The following is a 27,866-nucleotide window of genomic DNA, read 5'->3' on the forward strand; positions in this document are numbered from 1 at the left end:
TGATGCTTGTTTGTCCTCAGAGTCCAAGAGTTTGTGATTAGAACAGGGGGTCTTCCTCCTAAGAATGAGGAGAGAAAAGTAGATGACTCTCCATGACCTAAACTTTTCTGAGTACACATTTTTGACTGTGGGTTACCCAGGACATCATGTTCTAGAAAGGCCAGTGAGGCTCCATCTTCATACCTTACCTCAGATCGAGGCCATGAGCCTTGGGGGAGAAGAGGGAAAGAGCTGATGCTTGGGAAGCAAACCCCCCAACCCCATACAGATCCAGAGTTATCCTTAATACCATTCCTTTTTTATTCTCATAAATGACCCTAAGTTTTGGTGGAATGTATCTGACAGAACCTAGGTTATGACTCCATTCTTAGTCTATGAACTGTTCTTTCTTGAAAATTAGAAATGTGTTTAAAAGTGTGTTACATATATTTATTTCATCTGCCTTTGTGATTGAAAGGTTTTATTTGGAACCCCTTATATTATCATTACAATAGTACATCATCTAGGCTAACTGGGGCTCCCAGGATCATCACCCGCTTGGTCCAACATAAAATGCCCCAGAGCTGCTTTTCCCAGAAGACATCTACAGGGTTGTCCAGGTGGGAAGTGGGTTATTGTAAATCACCTTCAATCCTGAATACCTTGTGTTTTTTTTTTAAGCTGTACATTGTAAGCCTGTGGGATTCTTTGGAGTTAGAGGAGTCTGTTTGTCTAATTTTTTCTTAGGGCAATATCCACAGCACCTCAGATGTCCCCTCACCCACTGGCAGCCTCTCAGGACCCACAGTTGCTCCCATATGGTTGCTCAGAGGGTGGCTGTCCATGTCCCTGTGTCCAGCCACAGCCCTGAAGGTGAATTCCCATCATAGCACACAACCAGCACTGGGGGATGAACCTTTACACTCCTGACCTCAGAATATCAGGGAAATCTGTCCTCCCTCTCAGCGGCTCTGGGGCTGCGAGGACCATGCTCTGTGTTCTGTGGCTGCATTTCACTCATGAGTCAGAGGCTGTATTGTGTTCAACCTTCCCAAGAATTCCCTGCACAAATTCCAGGCTCTGTTAATTATGTCCACATAATTTAAAATCAAGCAAAAAGAAAACCACCATTTTATTCATATAAACTACCTAATGTTGAAGTTATTTTTACCTTCTTGCTAATTCTTAATATTCTTGAAATTTACTGTATCTTGTCACCACATTTTTATAATATAAGGGGAAGAAAATATTAAAATGTTATCTACACTTATGCATTTATGTTTATAGGTGACATTGATCTATTTATTCTTTTCCATGTTATCTTTTCATATCTTCATATCAACATTAACTTTTTATAAAAAATATTGAAAGATTATTCTCCATATTATTTAATCTAAAAGAAATAGTTCATTCAAACATATTTGTGAAGCAAATGTATACCACACAGAACATTTTATTCATACTGTGATGCACTTAAGGAGAAAAAGCTGTACCAAAGAGTAGGTAATACTTCCAGTTGTAAAATAAATATGTCATGGGGATGTAAGGTACAGCATAGAGAATATAGCCAATGATATTTAATAACTTTGTATGGTGACACATGGTGGTTATCGTGGTGAGCATTTCATAAGGTATAGAATTGTTCAATCACTATGTTGTATACTTGAAACTAATATTGTATGTTAACCATAAATAAATAATAAACAAAATAGGTAATAGATTTTTGCTCATTCTGTGGCTGTTTTAGTTTTATAACTTTGTTCTTTTTTTAAAATTTTTTAAAATTTATTTATTTTCAGCATAACATTATCATTATTTTTTCACCACACCCAGTGCTCTATGCAATCTGTGCCCTCTATAATACCCACCACCTGGTACCCCGACCTCCCACCCCCCCCCCGCCACTTCAAACCCCTCAGATTGTTTTTCAGAGTCCATAGTCTCTCATGATTCACCTCCCCTTCCAATTTACCCCAACCCCCTTCTCTCTAACTCCCCATGTCCTCCATGCTTTTTGTTATGCTCCACAAATAAGTGAAACCATATGATAATTGACTCTCTCTGCTTGACTTATTTCACTCAGCATAATCTCTTCCAGTCCTGTCCATGTTGCTACAAAAGTTGGGTATTTCTGATGGAGGCATAATACTCTATAGTGTATATGGACCACATCTTCCTTATCCATTCATCCATTGAAGGGCATCTTGGTTCTTTTCACAGTTTGGTGACTGTGGACATTGCTGCTATAAACATTGGGGTACAGATGGCCCTTCTTTTCACTACATCTGTATCTTTCGGGTAAATACCCAGGAGTGCAATGGCAGGGTCATAGGGAAGTTCTATTTTTAATTTCTTGAGGAATCTCCACACTGTTCCTCAAAGAGGCTACACCAACTTGCATTCCCACCAATAGTGTAAGAGGGTTCCCCTTTCTCCACATCCTCTCCAACACATGTTGTTTCCTGTCTTGCTCATTTTTGCCATTCTAACTAGTCTAAGGTGATATCTCAATGCAGTTTTAATTTGAATCTCCCTGATGGCTAGTGATGATGAACATTTTTTCATGTGTCTGATAGCCATTTGTATGTCTTTATTGGAGAAGTGTCTGTCCATATCTTCTGCCCATTTTTTGATATGATCGTCTTATAACTTTGTTCTTAAATGCTGCCTTTACTTTTATTTGCCCATTAAACTTCCAAAAAAATTTTAAAATCAATTTGTTCCTAATAGGTTAAGAAAATTAAAAAAATGAATGACCAAATTATATCTCCATCAAATACAGTATTTTGTCTTTCTCTTTGCTTTCTATGATACTGAAAACCTATGGAATTGTATAGGACTTTAGGAACCAAGCAACCAAGGAACTAAATCAGGTCTCCTTCCTTATAGATGTCATAGAATGGTCGATTCATATCCCTGATCAGGGCTCTGGAGAGGTTGCTTTACTTACGTGTTGACATTAAAAATCAGCAGTGATGTGGCACCTGGGTGGTCAGTCAGTTCAGCATCAGACTCTTGATTTCAGCTCAGGTCACGATCTCAGGGACGTGACATCAAGCTCTGCATTGGGCTCTGGGCAGAGTGCGGAGACTGCTTAAGATTCTCTCTCCCCCTCTCCCTCTGCCCTTCTCCCTGGCCCCCTACTAAGAATTTTTAATTTTATCATTATTCTGAATTAATAATTCTATTAGTGCACTTGTCAAACTTAAACAAAAAATAGCCAGTTATTCTATTAGCAAAAGAAGTTTACTTGAGAAAAGGAGAAGAATTGCAATTTGGGTCAAAGCAAATTATGGCAAACCACCGCTAGTCTGAAGAGGCAAAAAAAAGGTTGGCATTTATCATGCATTAGGAGTAGATTGGGGAGAATTGTTTTGAACAAATGCTTGCTGGAGAAGGACAGTTTGAGGTTGTGGTGGTTTCTCTTTGGCTGCAAGCAATGGTTGTTGCTTGCAGGGTGAGATCATCCTTCTTTTTCTTAAAAGCAGGAAGTGAATTCCCACCTGAAAAATGTCCTCCCTTGTCGAGAGAATTCTTAACATTTCTTCTTTCTGCTGGTTACACAGACTCTAACCATGGAATGGTATGTGTAAGAGAACTTCCCAGCTTAGATGAGGTTTCCTTTACTCTTTTTTATCCAACAAAGTCAATATTGTTTGTCAAAGAGAATAATGGGAGGGTAGGTGCATCTGGGACTACCATTGGTAGCACCCTCCTGTTAACAAACACATAATGGCTGTGTTCTTCTCAATGACAGCAGGGCATTACAGTTCTCATTGCTCTGTCCTTGTTGCCATGTCACCTCTTTACAGAGTCACGTGGAAAACCTGAATATAGAGTATCTTCTTTGTCATGATTAGGAGATACCATATTTCTTCCTCCCTTTTTTTTGTTTGAAGCTATTCTTTTTTTTTTTTAAATTTTTATTTATTTTCAGCATAACAGTATTCATTATTTTTGCACCACACCCAGTGCTCCATGCAATTCATGCCCTCTATAATACCCACCACCTGGTACCCCAACCTCCCTCCCCCCACCCCTTCAAAACCCTCAGATTGTTTTTCAGAGTCCATAGTCTCTCATGGTTCACCTGTCCTTCCAATTTCCCCCAACTCCCTTCTCCTCTCTAACTCCCTATGTCCTCCATGTTATTTGTTATGCTCCACAAATAAGTGAAACCATATGTTAATTGACTCTCTCTGCTTGACTTATTTCACTCAGCATAATCTCTTCCAGTCCTGTCCATGTTGCTACAAAAGTTGGGTATTCATCCTTTCTGATGGAGGCATAATACTCCATAGTGTATATGGACCACATTTTCCTTATCTTATCTTACACAGTTCTCATGCTATCTTGTTAAAATGGAGAGCCTTGTGAGTAGGTATGAGGTAGAGACAGCTATTTCACATTTGCCACAAGCTTTCAGGGTTGTCGATGATGCTCTGGCTTATAGAGAATTTTAAGCAATAAGATATTTTTATATTAAGAAAAAAATGCTTCATCCACATTTATTTTTTTTTAATCACAAAAGTCCTCCATTGTCTAGTTACTTCTATATACATGACACAATTTCCTCATTCTTCTGTTCCCTCAGTCACTTAACAAAATCTTGTTAAGACCTAATGATGATAGCTAGAAGTATATTCAAACATGATCTGGGGTCTTCCCCTAACTGGCCAACTTTTGAGAGATGTAAAAACAGTGACCATCCCAGGCTGTCTTCTGTCAGCTCCCCGTCACCACCATCACTTTTGGAAGCCCCCTTTCCTCTATGGTTCCTTATGGAGTTGCTCATGAGGCACCTTACCTTAGATCTGGAGGTCAGAAGAGGAGGATTCAATACCTTCCATCAGCACCTACAGGCAGGTGAGAGATAAGTGAGGGACCAGAGAATCACCTGGGGAGGATCTGCGGTGGCTAGAGCATCAGCACCTCCATCCCTGGCCCTCCTAGACAGGCCTGAGGACCATGTAGTTAGGAAGCCTGTATCTCCAATGGTATAAATTCTCTGACTTATAGGGACTCACCGAGGAATCAATGTTTCTAGTGTTTATTTCCCTTTTTATATCCCCAGGCCTTTGAAAGAGTGACATTTAGACATAACTTCCCTATAGGAAGCAATTCCTGCTTGGAAACCTAGAGTGGCTCTCTTTTTCTTTATACACCCCAGCAAATGCCATCACCCAGACTCCTCAGGTGTAATGATCTGGGGGAAAGGGAGTCAGTCAGGGGGCCGAGGAGCCTCCTTGCCCTTCTCCCAAAGTCCCTGTGACCTCCAAATTGGGGCTGCCTCTGAGAAACTGTCTGAGCAGGTGTGGGCATCAGAGGAGCAGCGGGGAAGCCCAGCCTCTCCCATATGCTTCCCTGGTGGTTTATGCTCTGATCTGTGACACTGTGGGTGGGTAGCTGTTAGGCTGCAGGCAGTAGTAGGTCCCAGCATCTTCAGGCACTAGGCTGTTGATGATGAAAGTGATGTCTGTTCCAGACCCACTGCCACTGAACCGCGACGTGACCCCAGTTTCCAACTTGGATGTTTCATAGATCAAGAGTTTAGGAGCTCTCCCTGGCTTCTGCTGATACCAGGCTAACGACTTGTTAATGTTCTGACTGGCCCTGCAGGTGATGCTGACTCTTTCTTTTGGAGCCATGGATAGGATGGGAGAAGACTGGGTCAGCACATTCTCTCCAGGGGAGGCTCTAACCACACAGGAAACATTTGCTGAGTCTTAGGATATGTACTTGGAAGTCACTAGTATCTAGTTAGGTAGGACAGAGAATACTACTTATTTTTATATTTTTTATTTTTTATAAACATATAATATATTTTCATCGCCAGGGGTACAGGTCTGTGAATTGCCAGGTTTATACACTTCACAGCACTCACCTTAGCATATACCCTCCCCAATGTCCATAACCCCACCCCCTCTCCCAACCCCCTCCCCCCAGTAACCCTCAGTTTGTGTTGTGAGTTTAAGAGTCACTTATGGTTTGTCTCCCTCCCAATCCCATATTGTTTCATTTATTCTTCTCCTACCCCCTTAACCCCCTATGTTGCATCTCCACTTCCTCATATCAGGGAGATCATATGATAGTTGTCTTTCTCCCATTGACTTATTTCGCTAAGCATAATACCCTCTAGTTCCATCCACGTCATCACAAATGGCAAGGTTTAATTTCTTTTGATGACTGCATAATATTCCATTGTGTATATATACCACATCTTCTTTATCCATTCATCTGTTGATGGACATCTAGGTTCTTTCCATAGAGAATACTACTTATTTTTAAAATAAGCCAAATTCATCTGTAGAAAGATTCCCAATGAAGAAAGAAAATCAGGCAGGAAAATCATACCCCCACTTTGACCTGCTTTGTCCAAATATTCTCACCTGGATCCCAGAGGAGCAGAAGGCAAAGAACTGTGATGGACTCACCATCTTGCTGCTTTTAATGGGTCCAGTGTGTTCCTGCCACACACCCAGAGACTCTGGTATAAGACTCTGAGAGGCAGAAACACTTCAGACCTAAGAGGAAGAAGATATGCAAATTATGGGGCATTCCTATTGCTTAAAATACTCAATAATTAAATTTATCAGAAGAATCCCCCCACCAGGACCCATTCTCCTCTGGGTATGTTATCTCCCTCTTCTGGGCCTGTGAAGGTTTTGAAAGTGCTTACCCCATGCTTGGCCAAATACAAGGTCTACCAGCAGGGGGCATGGCATATGATGTAATGCAGTTCTCTGGTGGATATTGCTTTCACCTGCAGTGAAGAGCAGGTCACATCCTCAGTCTTGGCCCAGGGTGATGGTGACTCCCTGCTCTCTGCTACAGTGGGCTGTATAAACACCCCCCAGAGCATCCTGCCAGGCCATACTCTGTCAATTACATCCTGTTAATTGCACGCGATCAGTGAGAAATATTGAGGACTTCGCTAACTTGCAAAAATACATATACTCCAACAGTGGGATGCAAACCCTACAAAAATTCATGCGGCCCCCCACCCTGGTGGCTATGTAGGGGGTCCAGATATCTGAGGAATGTGGGCACATCCTCTCTGAGATAAAGGACAAGTGCTCTCATGGTGTACCTCCAACCACTAAGGTTGAAGCACAGTATCTTGTTGAGTGTCAAGTGTTGAGTGTTGAGACAACACATTCCACACTTGGATAAGTTACACTATTCCATTTATCAGCTAATTTTGAAGTCACTAGTGTAGAGTGGATGCAGAGTCAGGAGGGACTCTGTATCAGGCTTAGGTCTCAATGCAAGTGTCCCTATTATGTGGGCCCTATGACCTCTCCTATTATTTGGTGGTACATGCATCTGTGTCCAGGAAGGACGTTGTGGACACTCTGGCAAGCCCAGATGAAGACTCATAGCACAAACTTTCTGGTTCTTCGGCAAGACTTGGCCCTTCTCACGAACAACCTATTCACTGTTTAACAAGTAGTTCCCAGCATAGCACAGGCCCCGGTAGACCTGTCCACTGAACATCAATTAACTGTGTGACAGAGCTGTTTGTCCTAAACCAGAAATGTCAGACACACCAGATTGGGTGGCACCTAGCAGCAGACAATCTCAGAAAGGAGATGTATTTTCTTTAGTATTGGACCCAAACAGATTCAACGGGCACACGATTTATGGGACAAGAGTTTCAGATCACAATACTCACCACTCTTGCCCAAACACCCCTGCATGAGCTCCTATTTTCAGCCTCGTGAGGCTTTATACTTAATCCATTTTCTTATTTCTGCATCTTTGCTGCCCCAGCCATGAAGGGACCTCTTCTCCCAAAATTAACTAATTCCCAGAGGCAGTAGAAGACTTGCCAAAGGGCATACGTTTGATATGCAAGCCAGACAATCCTGAGTCCAAATCTTACTCTTTTCTTTCAATGAGACCAGCAATCAGTGACATTTCCCTCTACCCAAATCCCCCTGGGTACCAGAGGAAAAGGGGCACAGCTATAGTCTGCAGCCTGATGAAATTTTCAAATTCCCCAATATTATGTGTGAGTAGCTTGTTGACTTTGCTTCTCCATTACTTCTCATGAAATACGCAGTAAAAAATACAGGCCAGCAGTACTTCTCTCTCCCTGTGCGTCTCACTCGGTACTGCTCGTGCACCTCGGGCATGCTGTGTATTCTGTTCCCAGGGAACTATGCATGTAATAAAAACTTCTTACTGCATTGTAATAGCTCTCCTGTCCTTGTTTTTTTTTTTTTTTTACCACCGCTCATTAAAGACACAGGGCCTCCCAACCAGCAAATAGCAGAGACAGGACTCCAAGGATCAGCCCTGGTTCAATCATATGTTGATGTAAGTTAAACTGAACAGATCCCATACCATTCTGTAATGAAATAAGGTATTTTTAGTAGATGCTCAAAGAGCACAAATGGTCATTGACTTAATGTGGCTGGGGAAGTGGCCTGAAGTAAGGACATGAATGCCCTATGGGGTGGCTGGCTAAGAAAGTCTGGAAGGAGGAGAGTGGAAGGATAAAGGAGGAAAGATCAGAGGCAAGAAATTACCCACTCCATATCTTCTTTCTCCATATCCTTTATAACCTTTGGTATTTCTTGGTTTTGTTTTGTTTTTTGATAAATAGACACTGAATTTTATCAAATACTTTTTCTGTATCTGTTGAGACAATCTTATGATTTTTACCCTTAAGTTTGTTAATGTGACATTCATGCTGATTGATTTATGGATATTGAAGGATCCTTGCATCTCTGGAATAAATCCTAATTGATCATGGTGTATGATCCTTTTAAAGTATTATTGAATTTTGTTTGCTAATATTTGGTGGAGGATTTTTGCATCTATGTTCATCAGGTATATGGCCCTTCTGTTCTAGATGCCAAGAGCTACAGCCTTGTCTCCCATCCACTCTTGCTCCAGGCAGGGCTGGCCCCCCAGAATGGGATGTGGGAGGGGAGGCAGATGCACATAGCTTGGGCTACTTGAAAATATAGAAACATGACATGCAGCTTATTCCAAACTGCACGTGGGTAAACAAATGTTTAATTTCAAACCCTGTTATTTGCTCTATAAATATGGCCCTTGTGGGGATTCCATTGGAAGTGTCCCCTGTGGGGAGAACACTCTGTCCAGGCCTCTCAGTTGAGACTCCAGCCTGGCTGTCTCCACGGGGCTTCCACAGCTGGTGATGTGGGGTGTTGTAAGTACCCAAAATGAGGTACAGTGGCCTTTTTCTCATTTATTGCCTACTATTCCCTTCCTGCATGTGCATATTCCTTTCCTCTTCTATTTCTGTTAGATTTTGTGTAATAATAATAAAGTTTTCTTTCCTTCTTGAAGTCGAAACAGGGCTGTGGTCAATCTTTTGCAGCATGGGAGATAAGGAATATTAATGTAATGTTCATCTCACTAAAAAATACCTTGGCAGCAACATCTAAATGGGCATTGACCACCCCACTAGGTGCCCTTATCTACTTCCATTGACACATAAAATTAACCATCATCTAGAGCAAATTCAGGAACAGAGTAATGGGAGAATCGATGCTTTGTGAGGGTGAGGTTTGGATCCCCAGGCAGGGTCTACTTGATACAGGCTCTGTCTGGATTTAGGAAATGGCTCATGTCACAAAGTGGTGCAGCGTCCATGAGGACCCATGGAACAGCCAGGGTGTCACCTGACAGAGGAAGCCTCAGGCATCTGCCCCACTCAGGTGCAAGATCATGGAAGTGTTTTGCTTGGACTTGTAGTGTGCCTGAAGCCTCCACAGCCTCTGGCTTCCTCACCAGGCCTGCATGATCATTGTATTAAGGGAATCCCACCCCTGCCCCCTTCCCTCTGCTTAAGAAGGAACAGCAGGATAAGGAACAGGTGCAGGGAAGTTTATATGGTGCCCAAGCAATACTGCGCTGACTTCTCAAACCCCTGGAAAGAACTAAATTTTCCTGAGGGCACTTAGATTTCATTCATTGGTTAATTCAACACAAAACAGAAATATTGAACTGAAAAGATAGAATAACTGAATATCAGGATTCAGACTTCCCCTAGGTCCAATGAGGGTCCAACATGTCTCCCTGTGTGAGGAAATTCTGGGCCTGACTTCCATCTCTTCCATCTCTCTGGCCCTTGCACAACTTCAGGACCTGAGCTCAAGTTTTTACCTCATTCTTACCCATCTGCAGGAGGAAAATGGTTTCAGAGCTTGATGTTCTCCAGTCAGAGGGTTTATAAAAAGCTAGGCCTAAGGTTCTCCACTTTCTTTCTGTGCCTTCCAATTCCTTTGCCCCTTCCTGCCTCCCATTATTTGTTTCCCAGCATGTTTGGTTATTTTGCCAGGGTTATTGATCTGAAGAGCCAAGTTCATCTTTTCTGGAGACTGAACCCATTTAAAGACATTTTTAAATTGAAAATGGAAGGTCTTCATTCGATCTTGTAGCAGTTTGTCCTTTTAGAACTGCTAAGGTTTCTCAGAGCTTCTATGTTGACTTTTGTATGTTCCTGTCATACAACTCTATTTTTGGCTCCTTACATTTCCACTGGGTACTTTCACAACCCACTGCTTATGAGATTTGCTTCTGTTCCCCCTGACTGCTTTGCATAAGCCCCTCCATGCCCAGACCAGTGGCTCAGGCTGTATAAAAGGGGCGTTTGCTATGTGAACTGAGCTGCGTCGGGCAGTCAGGGGCAGCAAGATGGTGTCACAGAGGCAGGTCCTCCTATCCTTGTTGCTGTGGGTCTCAGGTGAGAAGCTGAAAAGTGCCATAATCCTTCTGGAGTAGTGTCATTTTAAACAACTTTTTAAGATACATAATGAGAAACACTGGTTATTTCCAGACTAGACCCAATGATGTACTGCCATGTAGTACCATTAGGAAGCACGCTTGCAAAGACATATTTTAGTGTGACTGGGATAAGGTGTGTCTGTATCACCATTTTTTTGATTGCAGGTGCCCATGGGGACATCACGATGACTCAGTCTCCAGGCTCCCTGGCTGTGTCTCCAGGTCAGCGGGTCACCATGAACTGCAGAGCCAGTCAGAGTGTTAGCAACTATGTAGCCTGGTACCAGCAGAAACCTGGGCAGGCTCTCAGGCTCCTCATCTATGCTGCATCCAGAAGAGCCACGGGCATCCCTGACCGGTTCAGCGGCAGTGGGTCTGGGACAGACTTCACCCTCACCATCAGCAACCTCCAGGCTGAAGATGTGGGAAACTATTACTGCCAGCAGGGTAATAGCTTTCCACCCACAGTGCTTCAGCCTCGAACACAAACCTGCTCCCCCGGGCCGAGGGTCAGGGAGGGTTTGCTGCACCAGCTGCTTCCTCCCCACTCAGCCCTATGTGCCAGAGAAGTCACTTCTGACATACTCCTTGCAGGGGTTGTAAGGTACAGCAGAAAATGAAGAGACCTGACTTTTCTGCACCCCCAACCTTTTTAAAAAAGATTTTTTTTTATTCATTTGCCAGAAAGAGGGAGAGCACAAGTTGGGGGAACAGGAGGCAGAGGGAGAAGCAGGCTCCCTTCTGAGCAGGGAGCAGGATGCAGGACTCTTTCCCAGGTTGCTGGGAACATGACCTGAGCTGATGGCAGCCACTTAACCCACTGAGCCACCCAGGCATCCCACCTACATCCCTTTTTGTGGGAGGTTAATGAAGACAAATGCTGTGAAGATGTCTTAGGGATGCTGTTGGGAGTTGGGAGTTGCTGTTTTCTGCCTCAGGAAGCTGCGTGTTTCCCAGGGTCCCATGGCAAGAGTGAGCCAGGAAAGTCTGCTTTTAGCCTCGGACAGTGGGCTGTGAACTTTCCACCTGGCAGTTCAGTTCTCCCTTCCTGCTCCTCTTGGACTCTGGGACATTTCTCTTTTATTCCCTCATTCTTTTCTTCACCCTCCATCACCCTCCCACTCTGAACCTCCAGGATGAAACCTTTGAGCTCTCCTATTCAGACACTCCCACTTGGAAGGTAGTTCCCTCTTGCTTTTTCCTTCCATGGGCCCTATTTCCCAGCCTTCCTGGGCAGTGTCCTGGACATTCATTACTGCTCCAGCTCCTTTCCTACCTGCCTTCTTTCTCTTCTCCATTTTTCCCAGGCTTACTCATTCTCTCACAAAGGCAATTGTCTCATTCATTTTTTTTTAAGTTTTTTCTATCTATTTATTGCTGGAGGGTAGTGGCCGAGGGAGATGGTGAGAATCTCAGGCAGAAACTCTGTTGAGTGGGGACTAGACATCCACTCTGTCTCACATGCCTGAGATCATGATCTGAGCCAAAACCAAGAGTCAGACGCTCAAAAGACTGAGCCACCCAGGTGCTCTGATTTCCTCACTCTTCAGCCCTTTCATTTTAGGAACATGGGATACTATGCCTCAGCACCTTTTTTCACCTATTTCTTTAAAGTCATCCCTTAGGCATTCAGATCTAATCTTGTGACCGAAGGCAATCACGGCTCTAAGTGTGCCATAACTTGAGTCTCTTGGAAAACATTTCATGAACATGTCCAATTCTGTGTGAAAATGGAGAAATTCTCAGCATCTTAGTAATTATAGCAATTCTGAGCATCTGAGCAATTATTTCTCACCTCCTTCTGAAATACATGGGTTGATGCAGTTTAGCTTTGGAAAAGACCGCAGCAAACCTGCTCAGTGTGCTCCAATCGCATTTGCCTACAAAACAGCTTCTCTTAATAATTAGAAATGTACTTTAAGGATTGTTATTAAGGGATCCATTTCACTCATCCAAGGTATGTTTTCTGAGGGCTTCCTCTCTGCCCAGAGCAAATACATCTCCTTTCGCCCCAGCTGGGAAAGCCAGGCGATAATCAATGGCATCAATAAACATTTACTGTGTTCTGTTGGAGGGGCTATAAAGAAAAGTAATGGAAGGAAGGGAATAAAAGCTTGCTGAGTAAGAGTGAGCAGACACTTAAAATCAGATGATGTATTAGTTAGCTAGCTTCATGTGAGAAATCACCCACAAAATACAGTGGCTTAAAGTGGTAGCATGTTCATGGCTGTCTTGTTTATTGGTTGGCTGGGCAGTTCTGCTAATATGGGCCCAGCCTTGATTGATCTTCATTGATCTTGCCTAGCTTGCTCGTGTGCTTAAAGTTGGCTGAACCAGGAAGGTCAACGGATGCTCCTGATGTAGAAAGGCTCACATTTCTTTCCTCTCTTTCACATTTCTGTTGGGGGGGGGGCAGTGATGACCATCTTGACCTAAGAAATAGGAAATGGCATACTTGGCTTTAAGTGAGGATGGAGGAGGAGCTGTTAGAACCTGAAGAAGGAAAGAGAACGCGTGAAGACTGATGAGACCAGGGAAGTGAAGTATGATTGTGGGGCAGGGTGAAGGGCCTCAGGAGGTGAGCGGTCATGAATCAAAGTTGGAACAGTCAGGATTATTGTGTGTTTTCCTCCAGCAGGCATGTGGAGGGTTGAGAATTTGTACATGAAATAAAACAATGCAAGGCTGAGGAAGATCTTGCGTATAAGGAGTTGTTATAAAGAAGGATCATGGAATTCAGCTGAGGAAGGAGGGAAATGAGACTATGAAGGGCTTAAAGATGAGAAAATATGAAAATGTCAATAGACTCACTAAAAGCTAATTTTCAGAAAACAGTAAATTTATGACTCATCGAGAGATAGTAATGACAAACACGTGTTGAATTATTTTACTCATATGCTGTGAGGGAACTAGGAAGATGTAAGTGGGTCAAAGGAAAAGTCAAAACACACAGATATATTTGGAGTAAAGGAATGAACTGCAGAGAGAGGTAAGCTGGTTCTCCAAGGTGAGGTGAGACGTCAGTTAAATCACTACCAGACAGTACAGAATCGTCCATCTATCAGTTATCAACAGTTTATAAAGAGTTGCAAGATAGCTTAAAGATAATGACCAGAGTTGGACCCTGATAACCTGGAAAAGTATGCTACAGAGATGCCAAATTTTCCATGGAAACACAACATATATTTTTCCTATAAATTTTAGGTCTTACTGTAATGAAAGCCAGAAACTTTGGCGGTGGCATACCCAGTGGATTGAGCTGCAGAGTTCTTAGAATGGGTCAAGGCTGAGATACTCAAATTTTTTTAGAAATTTATTTATTTGTTTGTTTGTGTGTTTATTTGAGAGAGACGGAGAGAGAATACCTGAGAGCATGAGCAGGGGAGTCGCAAAGGGAGAAGGAGAAGCAGACTCCCTGCTGAACAGGGCTCCATCCAAGGACCCCAGGATCATGGCCTGAGCTGAAGGCAGAGGTTCAACCAACCGAGCCACCCAGGCGCCCCTGAGATGCTCAGCATTGTATTGATGGAGAACTTGTCATGATTTTCTGATGGTGTACCTAAGGCATGGCCCTGAGAGTGACTGATCAAGATTGGGTGGGGAAGAGACTATTGGAGGAGGGTCAGCCAAACAACTGAGAAAGTAGGTAATGGAACAGTCATATACTGAGTACACTGAAACCACCCAGAATTGTGTCAGGCTGTGGGAGGCTCTAGGAGGTTGGAGAGAAAATATTCCAGAAACCAGGAGACACTTTTGGGCTGGTGTTTGTCTGAAATAAGGAGAGTTCCTAGAGTAGCGTAGTCTACCTATCTTGATTTCAAGCACTGTTCTTCCACTTTCTAGGCAGGCCTCAAAGTTTAGAAGAGGGAGAAGGGGGCAACAGAAGGCCTGTGAGCAGCCTGCCAGGGAAACACAGAAGCTCAGGGTCCTTTTTTTTTTTTATTAATTTTTTTTCAGCATAACAGAATTCATTGTTTATGCACCACACCCAGTGCTCCATGCCATATGTGCCCTCCATAATACCCGCTGCCTAGCTCCACCCACCCCCACCCCTTCAAAACCCTCAGATTGTTTTTCAGAGTCTATAGTCTCTCATGGTTCATCTCCCCTTACAATTTTCCTCAACTCCCTTATCCTCTCCATCTCCCTATGTCCTCCATGTTATTTCTTACACTCCACAAATAAGTGAAACCTTATGATAATTGACTCTCTCTGCTTGACTTATTTCACTCAGCATAATCTCTTCCAGTCCCGTCCATGTTGCTACAAAAGTTGGGTATTCATCCTTTCTGACAGAGGCATAATACTCCATAGTGTATATGGACCACATCTTCCTTATCCATTCGTCCACTGAAGGGCATCTTTGTTCTTTCCACAGTTTGGTGACCATGGCCATTGCTGCTATAAACATTGGGGTACAGATGGCCCTTCTTTTCACGACATCTGTATCTTTGGGGTAAATACCCAGGAGTGCAATTGCAGGGTCATAGGGAAGTTCTATTTTTAATTTCTTGAGGAATCTCCACATTGTTCTCCAAAAAGTCTTCACCAACTTGCATTCCCACCAACAGTGGAAGAGGGTTCCCCTTTCTCCACACCCCCTCCAACACATGTTGTTTCCTGTCTTGTTAATTTTGGCCATTCTAACTGGTGTAAGGTGATATCTCAATGTGGTTTTAATTAAAATCTCCTTGATGGCTAGTGATGATGAACATTTTTTCATGTGTCTGATAGCCATTTGTATGTGTTCATTGGAGAAGTGTCTGTTCATGTCTTCTGCCCATTTTTTGATATGATTGTCTGTTTTGTGTGTGTTGAGTTTGAGAAGTTCTTTATAGATCCTGGATATCAACCTTTTGTCTGTACTGTCATTTGCAAATATCTTCTCTGATTCTGTGGGTTGCCTCTTTTTTTTTTTTTTTTTTCTGTGCAGAAGCTTTTGATTTTGATGAAGTCCCAAAAGTTCATTTTCACTTTTGTTTCCTTTGCCTTTGGAGACATATCTTGAAAGAAGTTGCTGTGACTGATATCGAAGAGATTATTGCCTATGTTCTCCTCTAGGATTCTGATGGATTCCTGTCTCATGTTGAGGTCTTTTATCCATTTTGAGTTTATCTTCGTGTATGATGTAAGAGAATGGTTGAGTTTCATTCTTCTACATATAGCTGTCCAGTTTTCCCAGCACCATTTATTGAAGAGACTGCTGGTTTTTTTAAAGAATCAATAAGATCGATAAACCACTGGCCACACTAATCCAAAAGAAAAGAGAGAAAGCCCGAATTAATAAAATTATGAATGAAAAGGGAGAGATCACAACTAACACCAAGGAAGTAGAAACAATCATTAGAAGTTATTATCAACAGTTATATGCCAATAAGCTTAACAACCTAGATGAAATGGATGCATTCCTGGAAAACTATAAACTCCCAAAATTGAACCAGGAAGAAATCGACAACCTGAATAGACCGATAGCTAGTAACGAGATTGAAGCAGTGATCAAAAACCTCCCAAAAAACAAGAGCCCAGGACCTGACGGATTCCCTGGGGAATTCTACCAAACTTTCAAAGAATAAATACCACCTATTCTCCTGAAGCTGTTTCAAAAAATTGAAGCAGAAGGAAAACTTCCAGATTCTTTCTATGAAGCAAGCATTACCCTGATCCCCAAACAATGCAAAGACCCTACCAAAAAGGAGAATTTCAGACCAATATCCCTGATGAATATGGATGCTAAGATTCTCAACAAGGTCCTAGCAAACAGGACCCAACAGCACATTAAAAAGATTATCCACCATGACCAGGTGGGATTCATCCCTGGGCTACGAGGATGGTTCAACATTCTCAAATCAATCAATGTGATAGAACAAATTAATATGAGAAGAGAGAAGAACCACATGGTTCTCTCAATCAATGCAGAGACAGCATTTGACAAAATCCAGCATCCGTTCCTGATTAAAATGCTTCAAAGTATAGAGATAGAGGGAACATTCCTGAACTTCATAAAACCTATCTATGAAAGACCCACAGCAAATATCACCCTCAATGGGAAAAGGCTTGTAGCCTTCCCACTGAGATCAGGAACAAGACAAGAATGCCCACTTTCACCACTCTTGTTCAACATAGTATTAGAAGTCCTAGCAACAACAATCAGACAACAAAGAGAAATAAAAGGTATCCAAATTGGCAATGAAGAAGTCAAACTCTCTCTCATCATAGATGACATGATTCTTTATATGGAAAACCCAAAAGACTCCAACCCCAAACTACTAGAACTCATACAGCAATTCAGTAACGTGGCAGGATACATAGTCAATGTACAGAAATCAGTGGCTTTCTTATACACTAACAATGAAAATACAGAAAGGCAAATTAGAGAATTGGTTCCATTTACTATAGCACCAAGAACCATAAGATACCTGGAATAAACCTAACCAAAGATGTAAAGGATCTGTACTCGAGGAACTACAGAAAACTCATGAATGAAATTGAAAACACAAAAAGATGCAAGACCATTCCATGCTCTTGGATCAGAAGAATAAATATTGTTAAAATGTCTATACTGCCTAGAGCAATCTGTACTTTTAATGCCATTTCGATAAAAATTCCACCATTATTTTTCAAAGAGCTGGAGCAAATAATCCTAAAATTTGTATGAAATCAGAAGAGACCCCAAATCGCTAAGGAAATGTTGAAAAACAAAAATAAAATTGGGGGCATCACGTTACCTGATTTCAAGCTTTACTACAAAGCTGTGATCACCAAGACAGCATGGTACCGGCATAAAAACAGACACATAGACCAGTGGAACAGAGTAGAGAGCCCAGATATGGTCCCTCAACTCTATGGTCAAATAATCTTTGACCAAGCAGGAAAAAATATACAGTCTCTTCAATAAATGGTGCTTGGAAAATTGGACAGCTATATGTAGAAGAATGAAACTCGACCATTCTCTTACACCGTAAACAAAGAAAAACTCGAAATGGATAAAAGACCTCAACATGAGACAAGAATCCATCAGAATCCTAGAGGAGAACATAGGCAGTAACCTCTTCGATATCAGCCACAGCAACTTCTTTCAAGATATGTCTCCAAAGGCAAAGGAAACAAAAGTGAAAATGAACTTTTGGGACTTCATCAAAATCAAAAGCTTCTGCACAGCAAAGGAAACAGTCAACAAAACAAAGAGGCAACCATGGAATGAGAGAAGATATTTGCAAATGACAGTGCAGACAAAAGGCTTATATCCAGGATCCATAAAGAACTTCTCAAACTCAGCACACACAAAACAGATAATCATGTCAGAAAAATGGGCAGAAGACATGAACAGACACTTCTCCAATGAAGACATACAAATGGCTACTAGACACACGAAAAAATGTTCATCATCACTGGCCATGAGGAGATTCAAATTAAAACCGCATTGAGATACCACCTAACACCACTTAGAATGGCCAAAATTAGCAAGACAGGAAACAACATGTGTTGGAGAGGATGTGGAGAAAGGGGAACCCTCTTACACTGTTGGTGGGAATGCAAGCTGGTGCAGCCTCTTTGGAGAACAGTTTGGAGATTCCTTAATAAATTATAAATAGAGCTTCCCTATGACCCTGCAATTGCACTCCTGGGTATTTACCCCAAAGATACAGATGTCGTGAAAAGAAGGGCCATCTGTACCCAATGTTTATAGCAGCAATGGCCATGGTCGCCAAACTGTGGAAAGAACCAAGATGCCCTGTCACGGTCGATGCGACAAACCGACCAGGGTCGAGAGGGTAAGAGGATGGTGAAAAGACATTAAGAGACAAAGAGATGGGGGCAGGAGGAGCACCAAGGATAATGTCCCATAGTGCCAAAGTTTATTTTGCAGAGTTCTGATTTATACCACACAGTAAGGGAATCACCTCCTGTACATCTGGTGCTCGTTTCTATTTTTGCCTGAGAGTAGCTGGCCATACAGAGATATCAGACAGCCTTGACCTTTGTGGTTTGGACACTTAGGCCATAACTCAATATTCACAAAACATAGGAGCCTTATTAGCTTAGTCTTGAGACAGTAGCTGCAATGGCAACAAGCCAAACCTCACAATGTTCTCATAACAATCACCAGGGAGACACCTGTGAAGGTCCTCGGTTTAAAAGGTTCCCAAGAACTGTTGCTCTATTGGGTTAACCCCTTCTGGGCACGAGGCCCCCAACAATGCCCTTCAATGGACGGATGGATAAGGAAGATGTGGTCCATATACACTATGGAGTATTATGCCATCAGAAAGGATGAATACCCAACTTTTATAGAAACATGGATGGGACTGGAAGAGAGTATGCTGAGTGAAATAAGTCAAGCAGAGAGAGTCAGTTATCATATGGCTTCACTTTTTTGTGCAGCATAAGAAATACACAGAGGACATGGGGAGATGGAGAGGAGAAGGGAGTTGAGGGAAATTGGAGGGGGAGACGAACCATGAGAGACTATGGACTCTGAAAAACAATCCAAGGGTTTTGAAAGGGCAGAGGGCGGGAGGTTGGGGGAGCCAGGTGGTGGGTATTAAGGAGGGTACATATTGCATGGAGCACTGGGTGTGGTGCAAAAAGAATGAATTCTGTTACACTGAAAAGAAATGAACAAAAAAAAAAAAAAAGAAAAAGAAAGAATTCCATTATCTAACTCTCTCTGTCAAGTACACTAAAAAAAAAAAAAAAAAAAAAAGGAGGCGAGCGGAGCCAGAGTCGAGACCAGAGGCCGAACTCGGGATCTGACAAGATGGCCGGGCTGCCCCGCAGGATTATCAAGGAAACCCAGCGTTTGCTGGCAGAACCAGTTCCTGGCATTAAAGCAGAACCAGATGAGAGCAACGCCCGTTATTTTCATGTGGTCATTGCTGGCCCTCAGGATTCCCCCTTTGAGGGAGGGACTTTTAAGCTTGAACTATTCCTACCAGAAGAATACCCGATGGCAGCCCCTAAAGTACGTTTCATGACCAAAATTTATCATCCTAATGTAGACAAGTTGGGAAGAATATGTTTAGATATTTTGAAAGATAAGTGGTCCCCAGCACTGCAGATCCGCACAGTTCTGCTATCGATCTAGGCTTTGGTAAGTGCTCCCAATCCGGATGATCCATTAGCAAACGATGTAGCAGAGCAGTGGAAGACCAACGAGGCCCAAGCCATAGAAACAGCTAGAGCATGGACTAGGCTGTATGCCATGAATAATATTTAAAATCGATCTGATCATCAAGTGTGCATCACTTATCCTGTTCTGCCAAGACTTCTTCCTTTTTTGTTTGCATTTAATGGACACAGTCTTAGAAACATTACAGAATAAAAGCCCAGACATCTTCAGTCCTTTGGTGATTAAATGCGCATTAGCAAATCTATGTCTTGTCCTGATTCACTGTTGTAAAGCATGAGCAGAGGCTAGAAGTACCATCTGGATTATTGTGAAACGTTTAAAAGCAGCGGCCCTTCTCTGCTTTTATTCATTTCCCCCATCAAGGTTAAGCACTGTGAATGAAGGTAGTTGTCAGGGTTAGCTGCAGGGGTTTGGGTGTTTTTCTTTATTACTTTTTTGAGGGGGAGAGGTAGTTTTATTTTAATTTTATGGGCTCCTTTCCCCCTTTTTATGGTGATCTAATTGCATTGGTTAAAAGCAGCTAACCAGTTCTTTAGAATATGCTCTCTAGCCAAGTCTAACTTTATTTAGACACTGTAGATGGACAAGCTTGATTGTTTGAACCAAAATGGGAACATTAAACAAACATCACAGCCCTCACTAATAACATTGTGACTTTGCTGTCAAGTGTAGAATCCTTCCTTCAAGAAAAAGCTTGTGACCATTTTGTATGGCTTGTCTGGAAACTTCTGTAAATCTTATGTTTTAGTAAAATATTTTTTGTTATTCTAAAAAAAAAAAAAAAGAAAAAAAAGAAAAGAATCAGAATCCCATTACCCCTTAGTGTATGTGAAACCTCAATGTGTGGGTTTATGGCCAGAAATTATTCATCTGTCATATTTATTTACTGTGTATCAGGTGAAAGTTTTCTTCTTCTTCTTCTTCTTCTTCTTCTCCTTCTCCTTCTCCTTCTTCTTCTTCTTCCTCTTCTTCTTCTGCTTCTTTTTTTTTTTTTTTTTACAAAATAGTCTTAAGAATTCTTGAATTTCAAAAATAATACTATTTCCCTACAAAACAACATAAAACTTTACAAGTCTCCTTTTCTGTTTGATTACATATCTCATAATACCTTGCCTTAAAATATCCAGAAAATGCAAAATATTATAAAGATTTCTTTCTCATCTAAAGACTTTGAAGTTTTCTTGTACTCCCTGTAGACTGAAGGAAGAGCATTCCTAATTCTGACCAGGAGTGTTTGTGTCCTTCATGTTTACAAACTAGGTTGTATCCTGGACAGTAAAATGGACCCTGAAAGCAGGTCAGGGTACACCACACAGAAATCACTGGCATCTGTAAGGGGTGTAAGAAGACCATCCATGAGGTCAAGGTGGGGAAGAGTACTCTGGAGTCTCTAATCTTGATCACTGTCACCTGAATGAGGAAGGACTAACACAGGTGAGTTTGATTGGTCTCTTTGCCGGGGGACGTCCATTTGGAATCCATAAAACTAGAAGCCAGGGCATGCCTGGGTAGCTCAGTGGGTTAAAGCCTCTGCCTTCGGCTCAGGTCATGATCCCGGGGTCCTGGGATCGAGCTCTGCACTGGGCTCTCTGCTCAGCGGGGAGCCTACTTCCTCCTCTCTCTCTGCCTGCTTCTCTGCCTACTTGTGATCTCTGTCTGGCAAATAAATAAATAAATCTTAAAATAAAAGCAAAAAACAAACAAACAAACAAAAACAAAACTAGAAGCCAGGGTGTGAGTTGTGTCCCTTAGGGCGGTTTTCTTGATGCTTCTGTTGTGTGAGACCATTATTCTGGAATCAGGGTGTGTGGGTGGTGTGTGGGTGGGGAGTGTGATGCTGTTATACATTCTGTAGAACTTGATCTGTAAATTTTCTCAAGCCAAACAGCTCAAACTCTTCCTGCTTTGGCCAAGTTGATGGACAACAGACCTGTATCCTGACTGAGCCCAAACGGAAGTTCTTTCTGAAAAAAGATGAGCTTATCCTTGCCTGAGAACTGAGATGGAGCCATCCAGCAGAGGGAGCTTCCCCAACAGGAGGTCTGTTGAGTAGCTTCTTGGGACCTGTGACTGAAATGGGTCCCCTTTCCTTTGTCTTTTTTTTTTAATTTTTATTTTATTTATTTGACAAATAAATTGTACATATCCAGGACCCGGGGTTTGATCCCAGGACTCGGAGATCATGACCTGAGCTGAAGGCAGAGGCTTAATCCACTAAACCACCCAGGAGCCTCAATGGGTCACTTTTTCTAAAGAACTGCAAATTATCACCCTATAGAGGAAGAACTCACAGAGAATAATTTCAGTGCCTGGCAGCTCACAAATACATATGAATGTGTTGATTTTCTGACTTTATAAGTTATTTCTCAACCATGTGAAGTGGGTCATTTCTGAACTTCAGTGATCTAGATCCTTCAAAGCCCTGATCTCCATATGCGTAATCTGAATTCCTTCCCAATATCCTCTTTCTTTTCTTTGCTTTTCCTTGGAATAAATATACATGTAAATACATTTTGTAGAGCTGTCTGAGATTCTGCTGAGTCCTGGGGAGAAGTGGGAGCAGTGTCTTATGTCGACTGTGAAGGTTATTTTTGTATCAGTTGTAATCCTTGGGCTGGGGCCCCAGTTATCCCAGTCTGATTGGGAAAAGTGAGACAGAAGTTCCCTTTGACCACAGGCCACCTCATAATGCCTCCATTGTAATGAACTCTTTATTTTGTGTAGAAATTTGCATCCCCAACCTTAATGTGTCTCCTGTGAGGGGTGGAACTTCTGTCCTGAGTAGTTCTCATGAATTCCTACAACTTTCTTATCAGTTAAAATATCCTTCCACTGCTTAAATGTGAAATAGTTTGTTTATTTAGTTATGTGTTTGCTTTTTTTCTGTGGAAAGTTTGATGCACATGAGAGATGGAGTGGAAAGAAAACTAAAGGAAACACTAGTATCTTTGATTCTTATTGAAATTGTCTGTTCTGTGCATAAGAGACTTAACAGTTGATTGCACAATTGAACAATGTTAATGTATTGTGTTAAGGTTCTATTTATTCATGGGTCAGCTTGTGTTTGTAGGTTTTTTATTTGTTTGTTTTGTTTGTAGATTCTACATATAATACGGTATTCGTCTTTTTCTGTCTGACTTGTTTTGCTTAGCATTATACTTTCTAGGTCCATCCATGTTGTTGCAAATAACAAAATACCATTTCCTTGGCTGAGTAGTATTTCGATATATCTATGTATATGCCAACTACTTCTCAACAGAAGGAGGAGCTTATATGTACTACGAACTTACTACAATTGTCTATTTGGGTGCTTGACCACCAAACAATTATACTAATTTTTCTCATGCATATTTCCTGTAGGGATAGTGTGTATAGAATACTATCTAGATAACATTGTGACAGAGCCATTAGTCTAACTGGGAAAGTGGAGACTCATAAAGTGGGAAAATAAAAAATAATACATTCTGAACAATACTGAATAGTCTCTTACTGACAATATGGCAAACATGTTTAGCTCCAAATGTATGTAGTTGTGCTCTCACATAAATGGCTCAGATTTCTGACGTTCAGCCTGAGTAACTGTCCCTGACACACGCGCACAGGCTGAGAGGGCCATGGTGAGATCAGGATGGCTCTCCCTGGCAGCTCACTGCTCAGCCCACAGGATGATCATGTCCCTTCCAGAGCTGGTTATACCCCATTGAGCATGTTGCCCCCCAGGGCCCAGGATTCAGTCCAGAGTACTCAGCTGCATATTACTGCCTGAGTTCCCCAGCACCTGCCTCTGATGCCAGCTCAGAGCCTTTGCTGTGCCGGCTCCCCACTCAGGCAACATATGTGCTCAATGGGGATGGCCAAACAGAGAGGTTTTTGTTGGGGCCTGAAGCACTGTGGTAGGATTATGTTTAACTTGCCTGCAGTAATAAACTCCCATATCATCAACCTCCACCCTGCTGATTGTCAGGATGAAATCTGCCCCTGACCCGCTGCCACTGAACCTCTCTAGGACCCCAGTGAAACGGTTGGAAACCAAGTAGATCAGGCTCTTTGGGGACTGGCCTGGCTTCTGCTGGAACTAGCTCAAATATGTGCTTCCATTACTGTGTATGAGGCTCTGACTGGCCCTGCAGGACACGGACGCTGACTCTCCGGGGGTAACAGACAAGGAGAGTAGGGTCTGTGTCAGCATGACCTCCCCGCTGTATCCCAAAATAATGAGATATAAGTACAGGTTATGGAGAAACATTATGAGCCATTATTAAGAATTTAAATTTCATTTATGAGAGGCTAAATCGTATTTTGTGATTTGATTCTTGCTCTAAATATATACAAATTTCATGGATAACCCAAGAATTGTAGGGCACAGAGTGGCCACATTTTTTTTTTCTTTTAGCATCTCACTAAAACACTTTACTTCATTTCCTTTAGTTTCCTCATAGCTTTCACTAACTCAAAACTAAATTTCCCTATTTGTGGGAAATCACACCCCTGAACAGAGCACACATAGAGACCTAACAGCACCCAGACAGTTCACCCTCCCCACCCCAATCTCTTTCCTGATCTTCCTTCTGCTCTTACCCTGGGACCCAGAGCATCAGCAGCCCCAGGAGCTGAGAAAGGAACCTCATTTTGAGAAGCTGAACTGATGACTCCCAGTAAAGCTTAGAGCTGACCTTTATGTCAGACTTCCAAGGCAAGGTCCTCCTCAGGGGACAATATTCACATCCCTTGGTGCCTGTGGCAGAGAGGAAAGAGTCAAAGGCAGGGTGCAGGGCCCTCTCCTGGGAGAGCAGTAACTTAAAAATGTCTTCTGTGTTTGCAGGGAAACTAACAGAGACAAATTCCCACTGCCTTCATGGGAAGCAGGATCTCCCTGAGATAACTGGGATCTGTGGCAGGACACAGTGCTCATAGCTCTGCCTCCTGAGAAAGCTCCAGAGACCCTGATGATACAGGCATGCATGTCCAGAGTCTATTCTAGGAGGTGAATGGCCATCCTGCTTGGATTCCTGTCAGCTAATGTCCAGGAGGAAACAGGTCCCAGTCTCTCTCCAGCTGATTGACCCGCGATCTCCAGATCCCAGGATGAACTGGAGATGGTTCAGGAGTCTCTGGGATTTGGTGCTTTCCGATTAATGGTTTAAAACAATTTAGTAATGATTTAAAATAAATTAAACTCATTCTGGGACCTCCTGTATTATACTCTATGTGAAGATGAATGTAAAAAACCTACAGGGGTAGGAAAGATTCTCTCACTTGCAAGTAGAGAACTCACAGTCCTGGGGAAGAGAATAGGGACAAAGACAGAATTTATGCTTCTTGAAGTGAGGATGCCCTTTGTGGTAACCATTTGTTACAATCTGGTGAGTATCGGTCATACTTCTCTCTCTCTCCCCACAAAGACACACAGACAGACATTCAGATGAATAGATACACACACATACTCCATAACAATAAAGAAATTTCTTAGAGAAGCACTTCCTAACAGGAGGACAGAACAATAAGGTTTCCTTTTGTAAAGTTTCCTCTACATTATATTTTTCCTATGATGCTCAGAAGACCCCTTCCCATATAGAGGCTTCCTCATGATGTGTAAACAGTTGCTATCAAGGGTTCTGGTTCCTTGTTAGCTCTGTGTGAGAAGTTGTGTCTCTCCCTTGGCTTTTATGCTTGGCATACACAGCCATGGCTCTGAAGTTCAAGAAGAGATCCTGTAGATGAGAATAGCAGGAACTGGGTAACTGTTTGAATGTCTAATGGTCATCTATACCTATGACAGACATTTTCTGGGGTCTTCAGTGAACCATAATCCTATGGAAGAGGGTGTGGGGTCAGAGCTGGTTGAGGCATCATTTTACCAACCATCCTTCATTAAAGCTGGGACATAACCTGACAATTCTGCATGTGTCAGACTGATGGAGGTGTTAGTTGTTTGTGAGAATTGTATCTACATGTATGTATATCATACATATATATGCATATAGACATATATTCACATATATATGAATGAATATATATGAATGAACGTTAGATTTAATCACATTTAATAAGTCTGAATGATCTACACAATTTTTCACTATTACTCAAAGTAATCTCAGATGTTTCTACAATGGGTTGAATTTTACACTTTTAATTCAAATATTTTTAAAAACATTTCTTTGTTTTGCATCTTCTTATAATGGATTTCCAAGTATTCCTTTTAATGTCATTGGCTTTAATAAAAGCTGTCAATTTCTATGTGAAGATGTGTAAAAATTGCATTAGTCATATTTTACACACTATTTTAACCAATCAGTCAAAAACTCAGAGGCTTGCCATACTAAGCATTTGTTCCTATAGTCATGGATGTTCATGTTGACAATAATTTGAATAACGCACACAGGGCTCATCTATGTGGTTCTTCTGCAGGGAGATGAATGGTTCTCCAGTCTATGGACTGTGGTTGATCTGGGGCCAAGAAAGAGTGTGGTGACTACCCATGGCACATCATTCTCATAGTAAGCTGTGGGAGGGTACAGAAACCACAAAACAAGCAAATCCAAGTCCATTTGTTCTGACAGAATTGCATATAATTTGGTCTTTGTGGTCTTTGTAATTCTTTAAATTTCTACAAATCATTATTCTTTTTAATTTTCAAGATATGTGGTCTTGTTTTTTCTAAATAATTATATTTTTCAATATTTTCTGTCTAAAAAGAAGTTTGTAATTTGATTTTGTATGAATTAGAAAGTTAAATTGGAGGGTTTCTCAACCTGTAGCTTTAATTCAACAGGTGGCTTTCAATAGAAATGTCTTACACAAAAATAGAAAATTAAAGAGAAAATACTTTAAGATAAGTAAAAATGCTGTACAGCAGAGCATCTTAAAGCTTGCACAACTCTCCTGACATCCTGTTAAAATGGAGAGCCATGTGAGTAGGTATCAGGAGGAGAAAGCTATTTCACATTTGTCACAAGCTTTCAGGGTTGTCAGTGATGCTCTCACTTATAGAGAATTTGAAGCAACAAGGTATTCTTATATTAAGAAAAAACAATGCTTCATCCACATTTAGTTTTTTTTTTTTTTAAATCAGGTAAGTCCTTGTCAAGTTATTTCTATATACATGACACAATTTCCTCATTCTTCTGTTCCCTCAGTCACTTAACAAAATCTCCTTGTTATGAATTCAGACCTAATGATGGTAGCTAGAAGCATATTCAAACATATTCTGGGGCTTCCCCTAACTGGCCAACTTCTGAGAGATGTAAAAACAGTGACCATCCCAGGCTGTCTTCTGTCAGCTCCCCGTCACCACCATCACTTCTGGAAGCACATTTCCCAGAGCCCCCTTTCCTCTATGGTTCCCTATGGAGTTGCTCACGAGGCACCTTACCCTAGATTTGGAGGTCAGAAGAGGGGGATTCAATGTGTTTCATCAGCACCTGCAGGCAGGTGAGTGATAAGTGAGAGATCAAAGAATCACCTGGGGAGGGGCTGCGATGGCTAGAGCATCAGCACCTCCATCTCTGGCCTTCCTAGACAGACCTGAGGACCATGTGGCTAGGCAGCCTGTATCTCCAATGGTATAAATTCTCTGACTTATGGGGGATCACTGAGGAATCACAATTTCTAGTGTCTGCTTCCCTTATTACTATATCCTCAGGCCTTTGAAAGAGTGATGTTTGGACACTACTTCCCTATAGGAAGAAATTCCTGCTTGGAATAGAGTAGCTTCTCTTTTCCTGTACAAATCTCGGCAAATGCCATGACTCACACTCCTCAGGTGTAATGATCTGGGGGAAAGGGAGTCAGTCAGGGGGCCGAGGAGCCTCCTTGCCCTTCTCCCAAAGCCTCCAGTGATGTCCAAAGTGGGGCTGCCACTGAGAAACTGTCTGAGCAGGTGCAGGCATCAGAGGAGCAGCAGGTTAGCCCAGCCCCTCACATCTGCTTCCCTGGTGGTTTATGCTCTGACCTGTAACACTGTGGGTGGGTAGCTGTTAGACTGCAGGCA

At 42.1% G+C, this 27,866-nt stretch overlaps 1 protein-coding gene, 1 long non-coding RNA gene and 1 gene segment (V, D, J or C); 2 read left to right on the plus strand and 1 right to left on the minus strand.

The window, feature by feature from the left end:
- Window positions 1-36: 36 nt before the first annotated feature.
- Window positions 37-27,866, minus strand: LOC116596462. The gene is made up of 3 exons (XR_004288124.1): window positions 27,828-27,866; window positions 4,787-4,835; window positions 37-58 (listed from the first exon to the last, which is right to left on the minus strand). It is a non-coding gene; the product is annotated as an uncharacterized LOC116596462 (long non-coding RNA).
- LOC116596444 lies at window positions 10,592-11,381 on the plus strand. The segment is given in 2 exon segments: window positions 10,592-10,702; window positions 10,909-11,381. Coding segments are annotated over 2 exon segments (504 nt in total).
- LOC116596456 (ubiquitin-conjugating enzyme E2 N-like) lies at window positions 19,458-20,613 on the plus strand. Its single transcript, XM_032353737.1, has one exon. It carries the CDS (start codon window positions 19,505-19,507, stop codon window positions 19,829-19,831), a length of 327 nt encoding a protein of 108 aa, XP_032209628.1. The 5' UTR covers window positions 19,458-19,504; the 3' UTR covers window positions 19,832-20,613.

Source organism: Mustela erminea, chromosome 7 (genome assembly GCF_009829155.1).
Source record: "Mustela erminea isolate mMusErm1 chromosome 7, mMusErm1.Pri, whole genome shotgun sequence".
NCBI classification, from domain to species: domain Eukaryota; kingdom Metazoa; phylum Chordata; class Mammalia; order Carnivora; family Mustelidae; genus Mustela; species Mustela erminea.